Source organism: Erinaceus europaeus, chromosome 2 (genome assembly GCF_950295315.1).
Source record: "Erinaceus europaeus chromosome 2, mEriEur2.1, whole genome shotgun sequence".
Taxonomy (NCBI): domain Eukaryota; kingdom Metazoa; phylum Chordata; class Mammalia; order Eulipotyphla; family Erinaceidae; genus Erinaceus; species Erinaceus europaeus.
The window spans coordinates 77,830,081-77,847,278 of record NC_080163.1 but is presented as its reverse complement, the minus strand read 5'-3'; the positions used below and the strand labels follow the sequence as shown (position 1 = coordinate 77,847,278).

At 41.7% G+C, this 17,198-nt stretch overlaps 1 protein-coding gene across 1 annotated transcript; it reads right to left on the bottom strand.

Moving 5' to 3' along the window:
* Positions 1–6,620: 6,620 nt before the first annotated feature.
* On the bottom strand, positions 6,621–8,690 carry CLDN23 (claudin 23). The gene has a single exon (XM_007519954.3). It carries the CDS (start codon positions 8,446–8,448, stop codon positions 7,567–7,569), a length of 882 nt encoding a protein of 293 aa, XP_007520016.1. The 5' UTR covers positions 8,449–8,690; the 3' UTR covers positions 6,621–7,566.
* Between the last annotated feature and the right edge of the window lie 8,508 nt (positions 8,691–17,198).

Below are 17,198 nucleotides of genomic sequence, written 5' to 3'. Positions count from 1 at the left end.
TGTTAGTATCCTTATCCTGGGGGTAAGATAAAGTCCCAAGGTTCTATGCTCTGCCTGTGCCCACCAAATTGTGGCCCTAACTATATGGTCACAGAGTATGTTATATTGTTTATACTTTCCTCTGAAAACATTCTATAAATCATACAGAATATTTGAAACTGTGTTCTTTACAAAAGAAGCTATTAACCTGATAAAGAGTCCATGGCAACTCTTGTCCAACCTCATTGAATCGTCTCACAAGTTATCTTATTCCTGCTCTTACTACCCTATTCTAAAATAAAGTAGAAGCAACACATGATGATATCAATATATCCATGCCAACCTGTCTTCACTAATACTTTTAAGCAGAACCTTGGAGTTTGTTAGTTCTTCTGTCTGGGATATACATCCCTCTCCACTCTGAGTTTTCTTTCATATTACATCCTTCCTGAACACCTTTCCTAAAATACTGTTTTTTCTCCAACATGTGACCCTGGTTTAGTTTTTGTTTTCCTTCTATACAGTTCTCATGTTATAGTACGCATTCCACAAAGATAGAGTCTCAAATGCTTTTGTTTTCCAAGATGTTCCCCAACATGCTAACAAAATAACAGGAGTCGCCCAACTTAGTGGATGAATGTCAGAAAGCATGGCTGCTGAAGTACCTTTAATAATGCCTTCCACAGTCAACAAGAAAAGCTGAAAGCCTCACCCTAACTTCTTAAAATGTGCATCTAGATTGGAGCCAGAATGGTGAATGAGTAGAGCAGGAACAGTTCATGCAATATCTGTTCTTCTTTCAGATTCCCTGGGCTTTCAAACGTAACCTGAGTAACTTTGAAAAGACTAAGCCAAGACTAGGGAAACGGTATAATGGTTATACAAAACTTTCTCTTTTTTATTTTATAAAAAGGAAACACTGACAAAACCATAGAATAAGAGGGGTACAGCATCGCACAGTTCCTACCACTAGACCTCCGTATCCCATCCCATCCCCTCCCCTCATAGCTTTCCTATTCTTTAACCCTCTGGGAGTATAGACCCAAGATCATTGTGGGATGCAGAAGGTTGAAGATCTGGCTTCTGTAATTGCTTCCCCGCTGAACATGGGCATTGACAGATCGATCCATACTCCCAGCCTGCCTCTCTCTTTCCCTAGTGGGGAAGGGCTCTGAGGAAGCAGAGCTCCAAGGCACATTGTTGAGGCTGTCTGTCCAGGGAAGTCTGGTAACATCCTGCTAGCATCTGGGAACCTGGTGGCTGAAAAGAGTTAACATACAAAGCCAAACAAATTGTTTTACAGTCATGGGCCTAAAGGCTGGAATAGTGCAGATGAAGCATTGGGGGGGAGGGGTGTCCTCCATTTTGTAGATAGCTAGTAGGCATATTTTAGTTATATTTCAAGGGGCCTATAGTTATACTAGTGTTTTTTGGTTTTTGTTTTTTTGAGCATGAAACCTGATATGCAGGTGAATCCAAGTTATTGTCTGGGGAGATGATGTCATGGCTGGAAAAAGGACCATAAAGCTGGATCAGGGAAGAGAGTAGCTCCCTAATATGGGAGAGGGGTATAAATATTGTTGACTGTAAACTCCATCGATTTGATGTGATCTGGGGCCCATGATTACTTAGGAGCCTGTGTGACCTCTGCATCCCTCTAGATCTGAGCTCACATTCTGTGGTCATGAGTAGGAACATTCCAAGCTGTCCTAATATCGACCCATCTTCCTCAGGTATAGCATAGAGTATGTTGTCCACCCTCCCTTCAGCGGATGGAACATTATCGTTGTTGATGCAAGTTGAGGGTAAGGTCCTATGGGGGCCCACAAAGGGGTCTATTTTGTCTTTCCTGATAGAAATGACCAGTAATAATGGAGAGAGGGATTTATTCGAGTTCTAGGCCCATCAAGTTTGTTTGGGAATCTCAGGATTACTTGATTAGGGCCCCAGCTGCTGGAATGGCCTGATAGTGACTTAAGAGTCATCATTAAAGTATGCCAGTCTCTTGCCCTTATTCAGCTGTTGCAGTCCTTGCATTGATAAGGTTAGATTTGGAATGAGTGAGAGAACTGTAATAGGAAGTAGGTGAGGAGGGTATCTAAGTGGAAACTATTTTATTATGAACTTGATACTGACTCACTACAGACTGTTGTGTATTTTTTGCTTTCAGGTATATATTTGCCCTAATTTATGGATACATGTGAACATATGCTCTATCTCACGGGACTTGGCCTATATCTAGGTTTTGGGACTTTGTTAGGAAATGATCCTCCTAGAATGGAATTAGAGAATACCATGAAAGGAAAGGTCTCACCCGAGTGATGAGGGTGAAGGGTTGGCAATCCATGCCTGATGTCTCTGTATACAGTCTGAGGTGAAGCATGCTGAGATGGTACTCCTTGCATTGATTAGGTTGGAATCGGCAGATACAATATCATTTGGTATGACTTGAGAGAAACATGCAGGGAAGTGAGCCCCACCCCAGAGGTTCCATGATTGGGAGAAACATAAGTTCTATAGAGGAAGCGGGGGATTCCTGTTGTCTTAGGGTTTAAGGTGGATGTTCAGCTTCATGGGGTGTGGGGGGGGGATGGGATGAGACACAGTCTTTTCGTGATGAGAATGGTGTTTATGTATACTCCTGTTAATTTGAAGTCATATAAATCACTATTTAAGTAATATGAGAAGGGAAAAACTGATTGAATGACTGAAACATTTTAAAGCCACCGGCTGAGTCTGTTTAATACATAGGCGGAATCTTTGATATGTTGACTCTCTTAAAAGCTTTAGTCCAGGGAGAACAAAAGCAACCGGTGGCATAGCTATATGCAAATAATGTCAAAGGACATAAAATATGGTGAGGGTGTGTATAATACAGCAAATCCTAACAAAGGGATTTTTCAAAGTTAACCCAATTGCCAAACAATGTGATTACTGAAATAACTATCTATTGTCTTCTTAAACCCTATACAAAACTTTCATGTCTCAGGCTCTGAGGTTCCAGCTTCAATCTCCAGTAACCTAGAGCTGAGCACTGTGGTTCCAATCTACTTGTCTGTCTGTCTATCTATCTATCCATCTATCTTTCCATCTATCTCTAATTAAAAGGAAATAAAATATTTTTGAAAGACTAAGCTTATTCACTGGTGACACATGCTTTGTAAATTATTAGGTCTGCTGAAAAGGAGTTTGATGGTATAGCAGGAGGGTGAAGGGCTTGAGGTAATGCAGTGGGTCTGTTTCATATTCACTGTGGTGTAGTTGCTTGACTGGTTGCTGTTTTATTTAGGATAAATTCTCATGATGGTTATGGCTGAGGCTCAGTCACCTGCAGCATTTCAAGTGTCAAGTCACCTATCAGTTTGTGATGCTTTGGTAGAGAGATTTTGGGGTCAACAGCAGATCCCGGTCTAGTACTGGTGTCTGTTTCCACGCCATCTGGAATATTTTTATAACAAAAACAAGGCTATTTAAAAGGAGTTTAGGGATTGGGCAGTGGTACACCCAGAGCATACACATATTATAATGTGTAAGGACCTAGGTTTTGTTTTTTTTTTTCCTCCAGGGTTATTGCTGGGCTCGGTGCCTGCACCATGAATCCACTGCTCCTGGAGGCCATTCCCCCCCCCCCCCGACTTTTTGTAGCCCTTGTTGTTGTAGCCTCGCTGTGGTCATTATTATTGCCATTGTTGATGTTGTTCGTTGTTGGATAGGACAGAAAGAAATGGAGAGAGGAAGGGAAGACAGAGAGGGGGAGAGAAAGATAGACACCTGCAGACCTGCCTCACCGCCTGTGAAGCGACTCCCTTGCAGGTGGGGAGCCAGGGGCTCGAACTGGGATCCTTACACAGGTCCCTGAGCTTTGCGCCACATGTACTTAAGCCACTGTGCCACCGCCGGACCCCCAGGACCTAGGTTTAAGCCGTTGTCTCTGCCTGCAGGGTGGGAAGCTTTTCAAGTGGTGAAGCAATGTTCCAGGAGTCTCTCTTTCCTCTTATTCTCTACTCAAAATTAAATAAATAAATAATAAAAACAAAAATAAAGTGATTTGTGTTTTATTTCTGTTGATAGGGCAAGAGTAGAGCTCTAGATTGAGCATTAACATCTAAACCATAATTACTAAAGAAAAAGTATTTTGACTATAAGCCTATGGGGGAATACTTTGGGAAAGATGAAAAGTAAAAAAACCTTCAAATATCATCTTTATGTGCATTTGCCAAGGCTTCCCTAGAGATATCTGAAATTTTGTGATACGATTAAGATTTGATATTTGCCAGAAACTTTCTGTCTTTATGTTATTTGCAACGTCCTGGTTTCTTTGACCACTACCTTAGCAGTGTGAACTGAGGAAAAGCTTGTCTTTTCTCCATTATGGCTCTTTTACTGCATTCAAGTCCCCTACCTCATGTAGGCAATAAACTCTAAAAAATAAGATTACATCTTGCCAGTTGGGATTGAAATTTGAGCAGGATACAGTCCCAATATAAGCTTTGTGACTCCAGGTGGGCTTGGAATCATCAGCATTGAAATCCCCTGGGAGCTAGTTAGAAATTATTTTCAGTGGAGGCTGGGAGGTGACACACTTTATAGAGCAGCATGTTGCAGTGCACTAGGATCCAAGTTCAAGACCCTGCCCCCACCTGCAGGGGGAAGCTGCAGGTGTCTCTTTCTCTCCTTTCCTCCCTTCCCTCTCAATTTCTCTTTGTCTCTATCCAGCATAAATCGATAAATAAAATAGGGCAGGAAGGATAGCATAATGGGTAGGCAAACAGACTCGTGCCTAAGGCTTCAACGTCCCAGGTTCAGTCCCCTGCACCACCATAAGGCAGAGCTGAACAGTGCTCTGGTTTAATATATATGATTATTTTCAAGCTTCATTCCAGACCTACCAAATCAGAATGGTCTTCCAAGTGATAGGCTTCCACTTGAAAGTTTGGGTGCAAAAACAAATAACAAACCAGACAGGTGATTCCAGTACAAAATGGCAATATGTGTACCTATAGGATCCCTTCCACTTCTCACAAGCAATCAGTGTTGCACAGTTGTATCATAGCTCTCTTACCAAGGTAAGTGTTTATACCTTTGAATTGATTTACCCAAGGCAGATTTTAAAGATGAGATTCAGGGGCGAGGTATTGGTGCACAGGATTGAGTTACTATGCACAGGACCTGGATTCAAGCAAGCATTTGATCCCCACTTACAGGGGGAAAGCTTCACTAGTGGTAAAACAGTACTGCAGGTGTCTCTTTCTTTCCAGGTATTGCTCTTTCTCTCCCTCTATATTTCCCCACCCCCCTTTCAATTTCTTATCTTGCCAGACTAGCTTCACAGGCAGGAGACAGACGACCAGACTCATGGCTGAGCTGTACGCAGTATCTCTTTATTCATGTGGAACACAGTGCAATGTAAGCCATCTCTAATCACAATCCTGTCCTTATATATACTCGCCAAGTATGGTGGAAACAGGATGTGACGTAGAGAGGGTGGAGCGAAAAGACAGTGGTGGAAATAAGGGTGACTAGGAGAGGGGGCAGAGCAAAAAGACATTGTGAACCAGTGGGGACTAAACTAGTGCCCTTCAGGCAGGGTAGTGCTTAGTTAACAGTGGATATGTAAATAGAATACAATGTTAAGCAGGGGGGATTAAACCAATGAAACAGAAGGGGTCTTAGAAGCATACCAACATTATCTAATTTTAAAAAAGACAGAAAAATGGGGAGGGGCAAATAGCCATCATGAATGGTGGACTCCTCATGTAGGCACTAACCACAGTAGTGATGCTGGTTGCAAAAGGAGAGGGGGCTGGGGAAAGGAAATAAAGAGAAAGAAAGAGGAAAAAGATGAGATTCAGTTCATTTAGAAGGTATTCTTAGAACTGGCAAAACAGCTCACTTGGATTGAGCACTGTTTTGCTGTGTGCATAATCCAGGTTTGAGCCCAGCTCCTATCATAATGAAAGATGTTTCTGTGTTGTGCTCTCTTTTGCTCTTTCTCTGTCTTTATAAAAAAGGGAGAGGGGGAGGCAAGCAGTGGTGCACCTGCTTAAATGCACACATTGGTCCCCACCTGCAGGGGGAAAGCTTCATGAGAAGTAAAATAGGCATGTCTCTTTTTCTCTTTCCCTCTCTCTATCCCCCATCCCCTCTCAATTTCTCTCTCTCTTTATATATATATATATACATATATATTTATATTACATCCAATAATAAATAAATAAATATACTTTTGAAAAGACATTCTTAAATCAGCCACTTGGAATTAACAGCCAACTATGCTTGAGATGCATTCATGTCCATGTAACATAGGACTGCTTCCCAGTGATTTTAAGCATCTCTGTTACAAAAAGCGAAGATTTCTAGTCTCGCTTCATGTGGAAACTGGTGCTTCCAGTTTTTTCCAACAATAAACTTGGCTTTGTTCAGAAAAACAGCATGAACCTGAAAATAAAGCAATCATAGATTTAAGTGGAGCCCATTGCTTTCTCATGATAATCTTAAACTAAGAGGTGCAAAGATTTGAGGGTTAGATTTCAGACACAGTGCCTAGGCAACCAGGAAATTGTTATTAGTGAATGCCTAAACTCCCAAAGAAGTTTTGAGACTAGAGGGAGACAAAAGAACTTTTGTGGGTATACTAAAACTGTTGATTTTTCTATTTTTATTTATAAATAAGACACATACTTTAACCAAGTGTGGTTAATAAGTTGCATTCCATATCAAACACTTAATCTATTGTCTTCTATATCTAGTGAGGTAGGCAAGGAATAGAACAGTCTATAGCATTAGTCCTTTCATTCTTCTGGCTTCTTAAAGAGAACATCTGAAGCAATCTTAGCATTCACATTAAAATTAAGTGGTGAAAAAGATAAATCCTATTTCCACATGAATTAGTTAGGTTATTTTGTCCCATAAAAGCTAGTAAAACTGCTGGTATTTTCATGGCTTTGTATTTAAGGACCACATTCAAATGTAGCCAGAAACAAAGGGGTCTTTTGAGAGTTTGTATGAAAATGAATTACAGTCCTCAAAAGTTAATACTATTAAAACAATGGAAAGTTCACCAGCAATTCAGAATATTGTTTTGAAGTATTAAGCCATATTTGTACCTCTTTTTGCTGATTTGGATTTTTAGTTGTTATTATCTTTGGTCAGTACAATCGCAAAAGCCACTCTTCTATATCTCTTTAGCTAAAAGTATTTTTTAAAGTCTGTTGCCCCTCTCTCTCCCCCAAGAGTGATTGGATTTTTCCTTACGACATCTGAAAAACTGTACTCTTAAAAAAAAAAAAAAAAGCATCAAACCCAAACTAAACTAGTCATCCAATAAGTCTAGTCTGGCTGTAGAAAAACGGAGCTGGCCTTCCAAAGTAATTCACAGAAATTTGTGTGTGTGTGTGTGGGGGGGGGGGGGGGGGTGATTCTGAATCCGAGTCAGACATTTCTTGCAGGAAGGTAACAGACCAAAATTCAAGTGGTGGCTCGGTGTTGGTATAAATGCTTCATCCAGACACAGCTTGGCCAGGACGGGCAAAGGGTGGGCTAGGGTGGTGGTACTAAGTTGTGGAGCTGGGAGTGGGGTGATGCCGCCTACAGGTCGGAGTCGCAAGGCAGCGAGGACGGGTAAGGTTTGGTGCTGCCTGAAGACGCGCCGTGGGAACTGACCGCTTTCTCCCCGTCCAACACGTCCATTGGGTTGGTGTAGGCCTTGGGGGGCGGCCGAGGCATGGGGAATCCAGCCTTGGGTCTGCTGTCTGCCCGGAGTTCCGCGGGCCTGGGCCGGTGCTGCCCGTCGCTGTAGTACTTGATGGCCGGGGTGAGCGCGGGTTGGGGCCAGTCCACGTGCACGGTGCTGATGCTGCCGCGGCGGCGTGGGCTGCTGGAGGCCGCCTTTCGGCAGCGGTGGCAGCGCTCCTCGCACCAGGGCGCGAAGCTGAGCGCCAGTGAGAAGCCGCCCAGCAGCAGCAGGCAGCTGCCCAGGTAGGCCAGCACCAGGCTGTAGCCCACCTGCACAGTCACTGGGCTGGGCTGGGCCGGCAGGACGTCGCGGTCATCTAAGAAATGGTTGTACCAGGAGGCCGGGATGAGGCTCAATAGGCCGGAGAGGAACAGCAGCAGGCCCGAGAAGCCGGCCAGCACCCAGTGGGGCTCGTCCCGCCAGCAGCGGACGCCCAGGGTCGCCAGCAGCAGCCCCAGCGCGGCAGCCGCCAGCGAGCTGAGCATGAGGCCCCGCGCCCCCAGCACCGGCTGGGCGGACAAGTAGCCGAGCGGGTCGGGCTGCCCACACTGGCGCTCGCGGCTGCTCTGCTCGCGGCACATGTCCCACAGGCCCTGGAACAACACCACGTCCACCGGCTGGTCGCGGAAGCCCTTCACGGTCCGCCAGCCGGGGGTCAGCGTGCTGGTGAGGTTGAGCAGCAGCCCGCAGGGCGCGAGCACCAAGCCCAGAGTCATCACCGCCGGCGTCCGCATCCCGGCCCCCTCCCTGCACCTGTTGCCTCCCGCGCTGCTCGCTGGATCTCGGGGCTCCCCCTGCGCCCCCGGAGAGGGCAGGGTCGCCGAGGCGGCCCAGGGTCCTGCGCCCTGCTCTGTGCCGACTTCGGTGGGTCACCCGCTGGGAATGTGCTGAGTCTGTGGCTCGGCGGAGCTAGTTTCCGCCCCGCACCCTGCACCCCGCACCCCGCCGCTCCGCCTCCCGCCCGGCCGCAGGCCCTAATCGAAACCAGCTCCCCGGGTGGGACTGACCGAAACCGCCAGCCAAGGTGCGGGCGCCCTGGGCTGGCCGCGGCCGCCCAACCCGTCCTGGATGGGAGGGGCGGGAGGTGAGAGTAGGAAGCTGCTGGGAGCCGCTCCTGAGGACACAGACCAGGACACCCCTGCCCGCAGCAAAGGTCGCCCCGCCCCTGGCTCCTGCGGCCCTGCCAGCCCCGGGGGCGGAGAAGGAAAGAGGTGGCCACACCCGGCTGGCTCCGTAGTTAACTTCACTTCTCAGCAACTAGGAGGCTCTGGATGACCAAAGCTTTTCTCTGGTCCCTTCATGTCTTAAACTTTTGCTCTCGGCTTGTAACTTCTCCTCCCTCCACTCGTAGCGGCGAGACTTTTGCTCTCGGCTTGTAACTTCTCCTCCCTCCACTCGTAGCGGCGAGCAGATTCCCCCACCTGGCAACTTCTAGCAGCTGATCTGCGGCCTGGACAGCCCAGAGGGCGCCGCTCCCACTGGGATCAGGAGATACACCCAGCAGGTGCACACCAAGGGTCCACCTAGCTGAGAAGCGTGTCCTGGGGACTTTACGCCTGTTGAAGTTATTTAATAAACCTTGTTTACTTTGCTTAATAAAAGTTCCACACTCTGGATCAAGTTAGAAAACATTCAAATGAATGTGTTATTTCTGCTTGAGAGGTCACATGATATTCTTTTCCTTGCCTCCCTCCACTTCTCCCTTCCTTCCATCTATCTTTCCCTTTTCTTTCCTCTTTCTCCTTTCATCCTTTTTGTCATGTGAAAGATCTTCCAGTGTACAAAAGAAAGAAGGGATGTTACTGCATATCCTGGCTAATAGACCTCGTTTTCTTTGAGCTGCTTTACAGTTCTCAGAATTGTAGTCTGGCAAGTGGGTTTTCCTTGTAAAATTAAAAATAAGTTCGTGGGATGCAATTGACTGTTGCCTACTGTTGACCAGTTTGGCCTTGTTTTGCAAATTTCATCTAGGCATACTTATTTGCTTGCATTTGTTCTATGTAGTGCCTTTTGAACATACTGGTTCCCTCTTGAAATGAGTCACTTTTTTGACAGGTGTTCATTCTATATTTGTGTGAGTCAAGGTTTTGCACTATTGTAAAAGTTATTCTTTAACAGTATTTTCCATATGTTTGTTACAATGGGAGCTTCTTACCTTTTAATTGTTTGAAATTACAGCTGATTCTAAAAGTGAAAATTAATAAAGTGTAGGTCTGAAATAAATCTGAGCATTCTAGAGTGGACTACACCAGGGTTAAGAAGTGCTAACTTTGTTTTTCTTTAAGTGCTTTAAAAATTTATATACATATAAACAAATGTAACATATATAACAAAACTTACCATCTTGACAATTTTAAAGTGTGTGTAATTAGATTAAATGCACTTACACTGTTATGCTACCATCACCACCACCCAGTTAAAGATTTTATTTTTATCTTCCCAAACTGAAGCTTTGTACACTGTAAACCTCAACCCCCAGAAACCACCATTCTACTTTCTCTGGTTTGACCACTGTAAGTATTTCATGTTAAAGAATTCACACAGAGGGGATAGGATATGGTACTCTGGTGGTGGGAATTGTATGAATTGTACCCCTCTGATCCCACAATATAATCGATAATTATTAAATAACTAATAAAAAAAGAAGTGAAAAAAAAGAATTCACACAGTATTTGTAACTCACTTTTTTTACTTAGGATAAAGCCCTCTAAGTTTATCCACTCACATTTGGGATAATTTGGGATAAATAAAATTTGGAATATTTTCAAACTTTTCTTTCTTCTTTAAGCTGAATAATATTCTATTATTGAATGTATATATATATATATATATATATATAGTATATGTTTACCTCACATTTTGCTTATCTAATCATCTGTCTAGAAAGTTGTTAAAATTGAAGGACAGTTTGTCTAACTGCTTTTGCACCTACTTACTAATAAATGAAAATGTAATGAAGTTAAGTATAAGATTTTTTCTGAAATTAGGCATTGGAAATTACTGTATATTTAATATATATATTAATTTTATATTTTAATGTGATACAAGTAACATAATACATGCTGAAAATATGTATTTTACATGCATATTTGATATATATATTCATATAATCACCACCATATTCAAGATTATGAGTATAATCTTTGTTCAATACTTTGCTGTTGCCTATGGTAAGCTCCTCTCTCATCTCTTCATGTACCCTACTTTCAGGCAATCTCTGGTCTGTTTTCTGTCAGATTAGATTTATTTGCATTTTCTAGAATTGTACACAGATAAAGTTCTATTCTATAAACAGCACGTAGGAATACATCAGTGCTTCTTCCTAGCCTAGCAATTCTCCTATTTGTCTTCACCATAACTATTACAGATACTGACTCAGGAATGTGTCAAAGGAAGTGTGTTTACAAGCACCGAGGAAGCTCTTAGACTTTGGGGCATGTAGAGTATAAATTCAGTGTGTCCAAAAATTGAAATCCCCATCAGCCCAGAGAGGACAATTTATTTCAGAATACATGTTACAGTTTATCTCTACTTTAAAGGTTGAATTGTTGTTTAAAATGGCATGAATACTTCATAAAGGTTTTAAGAGGGGGTGAGGTAAACTGAGCAGAGGAGACATGTTATAATGCATGAAGTCCTGAATTTAAGTCCCTGGTCTTCAACAGCAGGAAGAAAGCTTCATGAGCAGTGATGTAGTGCTACAGGTATCTCTCTCTCTCCATCTCTTTCTTCCCCTGCCCCTCTTGATTTTTCTCTCTATCCAATAAAAATATCTTATGAAATATAAATACTACTTAAATAACAGTTTCACTCTTCTTTAGATTCCTCTGTGTACTGAATGAAGCTCACACTTTATTTACCAGTGTATACGGAGGGAGTTCTCTGTGTTACCCTCCTAAATCTTTCTCCATTCCTTTCACACCTGTCTTCCCTGTTATCTCCAACTAAACCCAAACTATTCTCTTAAATTTTCCCTAAGCTTAGAGAATAGTTTGAGAGGAGGAACTAGAGTTTGAGAGGAGGAACTAGAGCTGAAGGGTAGGGAGGGCTTGTGCCAGAGACATAGCCTTCCTGTTTGTTATCTATACTTGGAGCAGATACTATAAATTTAAAATAAAAACTTGTGCCTGGGGTGGGGGAGATAGCATAATGGTTATGCAAACAGTCTCTCATGCCTGAAGCTCCAAAAATTCCAGATTCAATCTCCCGCACCACCATAAACCAGAGATGAGCAGTGATCTGATGTTTCTCTCTCTTTCTCTCTACATCTCTCTCAAAAATAAAATAAATAAAACATTAAAAAAAACTTATTCTTATATTTATCCCTTAGGGACCTGTAATCTCACATTTGCATTCCTGTCTATCCCCAGTCTTACTTCCTCACTCTACAATCCAAGAAAATTACTGTATTCCTCTTTTTCTTTTTTCCCAAAATGTTTTCATAACTTTTGCTTCTAGACCTCTGTGGCGTAGTTTTATTTTCCTAGAGTCCTATACTGCTTCCAAACCTCAGTGCATATATCAGAAATTTGCTTAAATATCATTTCCTGTGGGAGGCTTGTTTTGTTTTGTTTTATAGAGAAAGATGGAAATTAAGAAGGAAGGAAAAGACAAGGAGAAAGAAAGAGAAATATTTGTAGCACTGCTTTCACCATTCATCAAGTTTTCCCCTTGCAGATGAGAATCACCGACTTGAACTTGGATTCTTTCACATTTTGATGTATGCATGCAGTCTACCAAGTACACCATCACTGACCCTCTGAGATTTTCTAAATCCCCAGGATTAAGTTAACATTTCTTATTTTGTACTCCCATAATTCCCTCTTTTATCACAACACTTGCCACAATGTTTTGTTATTTAAACCGTCTAGTTTTCCTAGCATATGTCTGCCTTGTTCATTTATGTTCTAAAACCCATTTTGAAGTCTAACTGCTGGTTGTTGTTCATCATATTAATCTGATATCATTTTATCCTAAATTCTTTCACATACTGTTTAAAAAATACTCTCACAGCTGACTTACTGGCCAAACTAGATTGATACATGCATCTCAGTAAGCACATTTGACACTTGTTTGAGTACTTGCTTTTCATCATCATGAAAAGCAATAAGATGCACACACACACACACACACACACACAGAGTTTGTGTCTAGCTCCAGATATTTTTTACAAAAGTACAGGCCTAGAGGGTAGCTTTCTATAGTGATGACAGACATGATTGCACTAAGCTTAGCGCATGATTATAGATCTTTGCTCTTTGCTCCATGGGCTTTTGAGTTTATTACAAGACTGAAAGGAACACAACATGAATTACAGTGTGGAATGAATTATTGCTGAGTTTAGCACTAAACTGTGCTTGAGTCTGTGTTAGTACCTGTTAGCTGAACCGCAATATCAAGAATATATTTGACAAATATGTTGTAGACTGGTAAACAGAACATCCATCTCCTTGTTTTCTCATTTTTACATATGTATTTTGCTCTGAAGGTTATCTTTAATAGTATCATGTTAAATGAGTGCTCTACACTTTAAATATTAAGAATTATATTGTCTCTTTTTATTCCTGGAACTGTGAATGTCCTTTCCTGTGGTTTCTAAGTAGATAAGGCAATTCTATGAATGACCTAATGCTAAGTTTATAGTGTTATGCTCTATGATTTTGGGTACTTATGAGAAACACATTTTACCAAGTAACATAGGTACAACACGTATCCTACATATTCATAAACTTCAATTGGGTAGATCATTTAAATAAAGAAGAAATTTTGGTTTAAAGATCTCAAACAGGTAGTCAAACAGGCAGTAGCATAGCTGGTTAGGCGCACATGGCGAGAAGCACAAGGACCGGCGTAGGGATCCTAGTTCCAGTCCCGGGCTCCCCACCTGCAGGGAGTGGTGAAGCAGGTCTGCAGGTGTCTGCCTTTCTCTTCCCCTCTCTGTCTTCCTCTTCTCTCTCGATTTCTCTCTGTCTTATCCAACAACAATGACATCAATAACAACAACAATAATAACCACAACAACGATAAAACAACAAGGGCAACAAAAGTGAAAAATATAGCCTCCAGGAGCAGTGGATTCATAGTTCAGGCACCGAGCCCCAGCAATAACACTGGAAAGAAAAAAAAAAAAAAAACTCAAACAGAGTTAGAGTGGCTTTCAAATGTACTATGCTCCATCCTACGAACATTAATTATTTTTCAAGGAATAGATGTTAATGAATTCATCAACCAATTTATTTTCTCAGATATATCCTTTGGACATGGGAATGCAAAAAGATTACAAAAATACAGGCATACAAAAAATGAAAGGGTAGCACACCTAGTTGAGCATACATGCTACAATACACAAGGACCCAGGGTTGAGCCCCTGGTCTCCACCTATAGTGGGAAAGTTTTGCAAGTGGTGAAGCAGGGCTGCATGTGTCTCTCTGTTTCTCTCCCTCTCTATATCCCCCTTCCCTCTTGATTTCTGACTGTCTCTATCCACTAAATAAAAAGTTTCAAAATATGGAAGCAACCTAAATGTCCATGGACAGATGAATAGATAAAGAACTTATGGAACATATATTTAATGAAGTACTACTCGAAGATTAGAAAGGACAATATTGTGTCCTTCAGAACAAAATATATGGAACTGGTTTATGCTTCGTGATGTAGACAATGAAGTGAAAGACAAATAGTGGATACTTTCACTCATATGTAGAATATAGAGAACCAAAGCACATGAACTTGCCAAAAAAAAAAAAAAAAAAAAACCCTAAAAGGTAATTAACTGTTGGTATGCTTCTGGATTCTGCTTGTGAGACCTTCTGTTTTTATCATCACATTGGGTTCGCTTGTGTTGCTTGCGATGTGTTCTGTTTGCACGTCCACTGTTGGCTGGGCACCCCCTGGCCTCTGGGACATTGGTTTGCCCCCCCCATCCCTGCCTCTCCCTGACATTTGGTTTAGTCCTGGCTGGTTCCTGCTTTTTCCTGCTCCTCGCCCCCTATCCTAGGTACTTCCTTTGTTCCTGACTCTTCTACCAGAGGAGAGAGATGCAGGACAGAATTGTGTTGTGATTAGAAGAGTTTGGTCTTTTGAACTACATCCCTGCTTGTCAATAAAGAGATACTGCTTCCCAGCTCAGCCATGAGTCTCTGTCTCCCACGCGTGAAGCCAGCACGACAATTAACCTGTCTGTAAAACCCTGGGGTGGGGAGGGGTGGAGGCACATCATTCTGGTGGTGGAAGTAGTATGGAACTATACTCATATTTTTTAAACTTGCAAATCACTAATAAAAATTTAAGAAAAAGTAAGTATATAGGCATATAAATATCAATAGGTCTTTATATTTTCTTTTTTTTTTTTTTTGAGATTAAAAGGATAGGTGGGAAAATACATCTGTTATTGTGAGCAAAATCAAGACTTTGAGAGGAGAAACACTATGAATTCACAAATAGAGTTGGCCAATAAGCTAGCTTCACTAATTTTCTATTTTCCACAAAGGTTTAGAAAGAGAAAACAGACTACTAATTTTCTATATGCCATACATTTGGCATAGTTTTAGGAAGTAAAACCCAGGTTCTCAGTCCTGCTACATCACCCACTGGGTCGTTTCCCCAACTGCTTTTCTAGTACTGAAATTAGCATCTTTGGACCAGGCAATGGAGCACTTAGTTAAATGCATCCAGTTAAGGACACATAATACTTAGTACAAGGACTTGGGTTCCAACCCCACCTTGCTCCCTACTTTCAGGGAGGAATGCTTCATGAACAGTGAAGCAGATCTGCAGATGTCTTTCCCCATCCTCTTTCAAATTCTCTCTGTTCTATCTAATAAAAAAAAATAGAAAATGAGAAGAGGAGAATAGTATCTCCAAAGGTAGAATCAGATAAAATTGGAGAGAAAACAATTCACCTTTCCTGAGTGAAAACCCATAGCTTCAACCAATGAATATGTTCACCAGTTGTTTCCTTTGTTATCCCAAAATTTAGAATGAGAAAATTCTCACCATTTCTTAGTCTGCATCTCATGGACAAAGACTTGGAAAGACCAGACTTTTGGTTAAAAAGATTTTATCTTTAGCAGACTTTTGTCAGATATCCAGATCCCTTGCTCTACTAGGTCTCCAGAAACAAGGAGTGTTCATCCAGTCTATAATTATGACAATGATGGTTTACCAAATTTTTGCATCACTGAGAAAATTTCCCATCCTCTAGTTTTTTGCAAACTGCATGAATATATTTTTAAATACTTAGTAATACACATGTCATACAATGTAGGTCCTTCGGTTCACTGGGGAGATGGGGGAAAAAAATTCCTTTTCCTGGACATATGTAGAACACCTTCACCCTCTGTATCTTATTGGAAAGAGTAGAAAACAGTGTAGAACTACACCAGAAAAATTAATCCTTTCTTACTTCTGCTCATGGTTACATGTCATATCACTAGACAGAAATGAAGTGGATTTCCCTGAAACAACTACAGGATGAGAAACAGAAGAGCTGCGCATCACTAATGTTTGGATAGTAGTTTCACAAGCACTATCCAATGGAAATATGTAGAAATGCTAACCACTCACTTTATGGTTTGGTATGAGATTAGTTTAAAGCCCAGAAGCTGAAAAATGAGTCTCATAAAATAGACTAATCTCTAAGCCCAGGCTTTTGAGAAAGACCTTTTTCTCACCAGTTCAGCATTCTTCTCCACCCCCATCTCGTAGAAGCAATTCAAAAGAAAACCTGCTAAACTTGTAAAACTTGTCAGTTGTTTGTGAAGTTTGATGCCATCAGTCAGGCATTTTATCAGTTTTTCAGTTCACCTGAATCAATGACAGCACATAATATTAACAACTGGGCTGGTTGTTATACATATCAGTTAAGTACATCAGTTCCTGACCCTATTATATATTAGAAGGACTCAGAGGAAACCCAACAACCATAGTATGTTCACATAAACTATTGCCAGTTGGGAGAATCTTACAGCACATGGACTCTAACCCTTTTATTTTCCCCATATGCATTCAAAGGTGCAGAGGGCAGAAGTGACTTTTACACTGATGGAGTGATAACAATTAGAGCCAGCATTGACATAGCTAGAACTAGAATGTAAAACCAAAACAGTCATTTGCTGTTTGCCTTTGAGCAAGTTGAGCTTTTAGAATCTTATTTGTTCAAGTAAAAAAATGAAGCAGTTGTCTCTTAGAATTTGTAAAAACTATGGTAGTTCTCAGAGGAGGGAGACACAGGAACTTTGGTATTGAGTTCAGTGAGTTATATACATGTACACACATCTAAGTGTGAAACTATATTATTCAACACTATTACTAATAAACAGCTTTCACCTTTTTATTTTAAAATGGGGAAAATAGTGGCCAGTAAGATAGCTCACTTAGGTGAGTGCCTGCTTTGCCATGAGTGTGAACTGGGTTAAAGTCGAGCTCCCACTGCATGGGGAAACTTTGGTACTGTGGTGTCTCCCTCACCTTTTTTGGCTTGTTT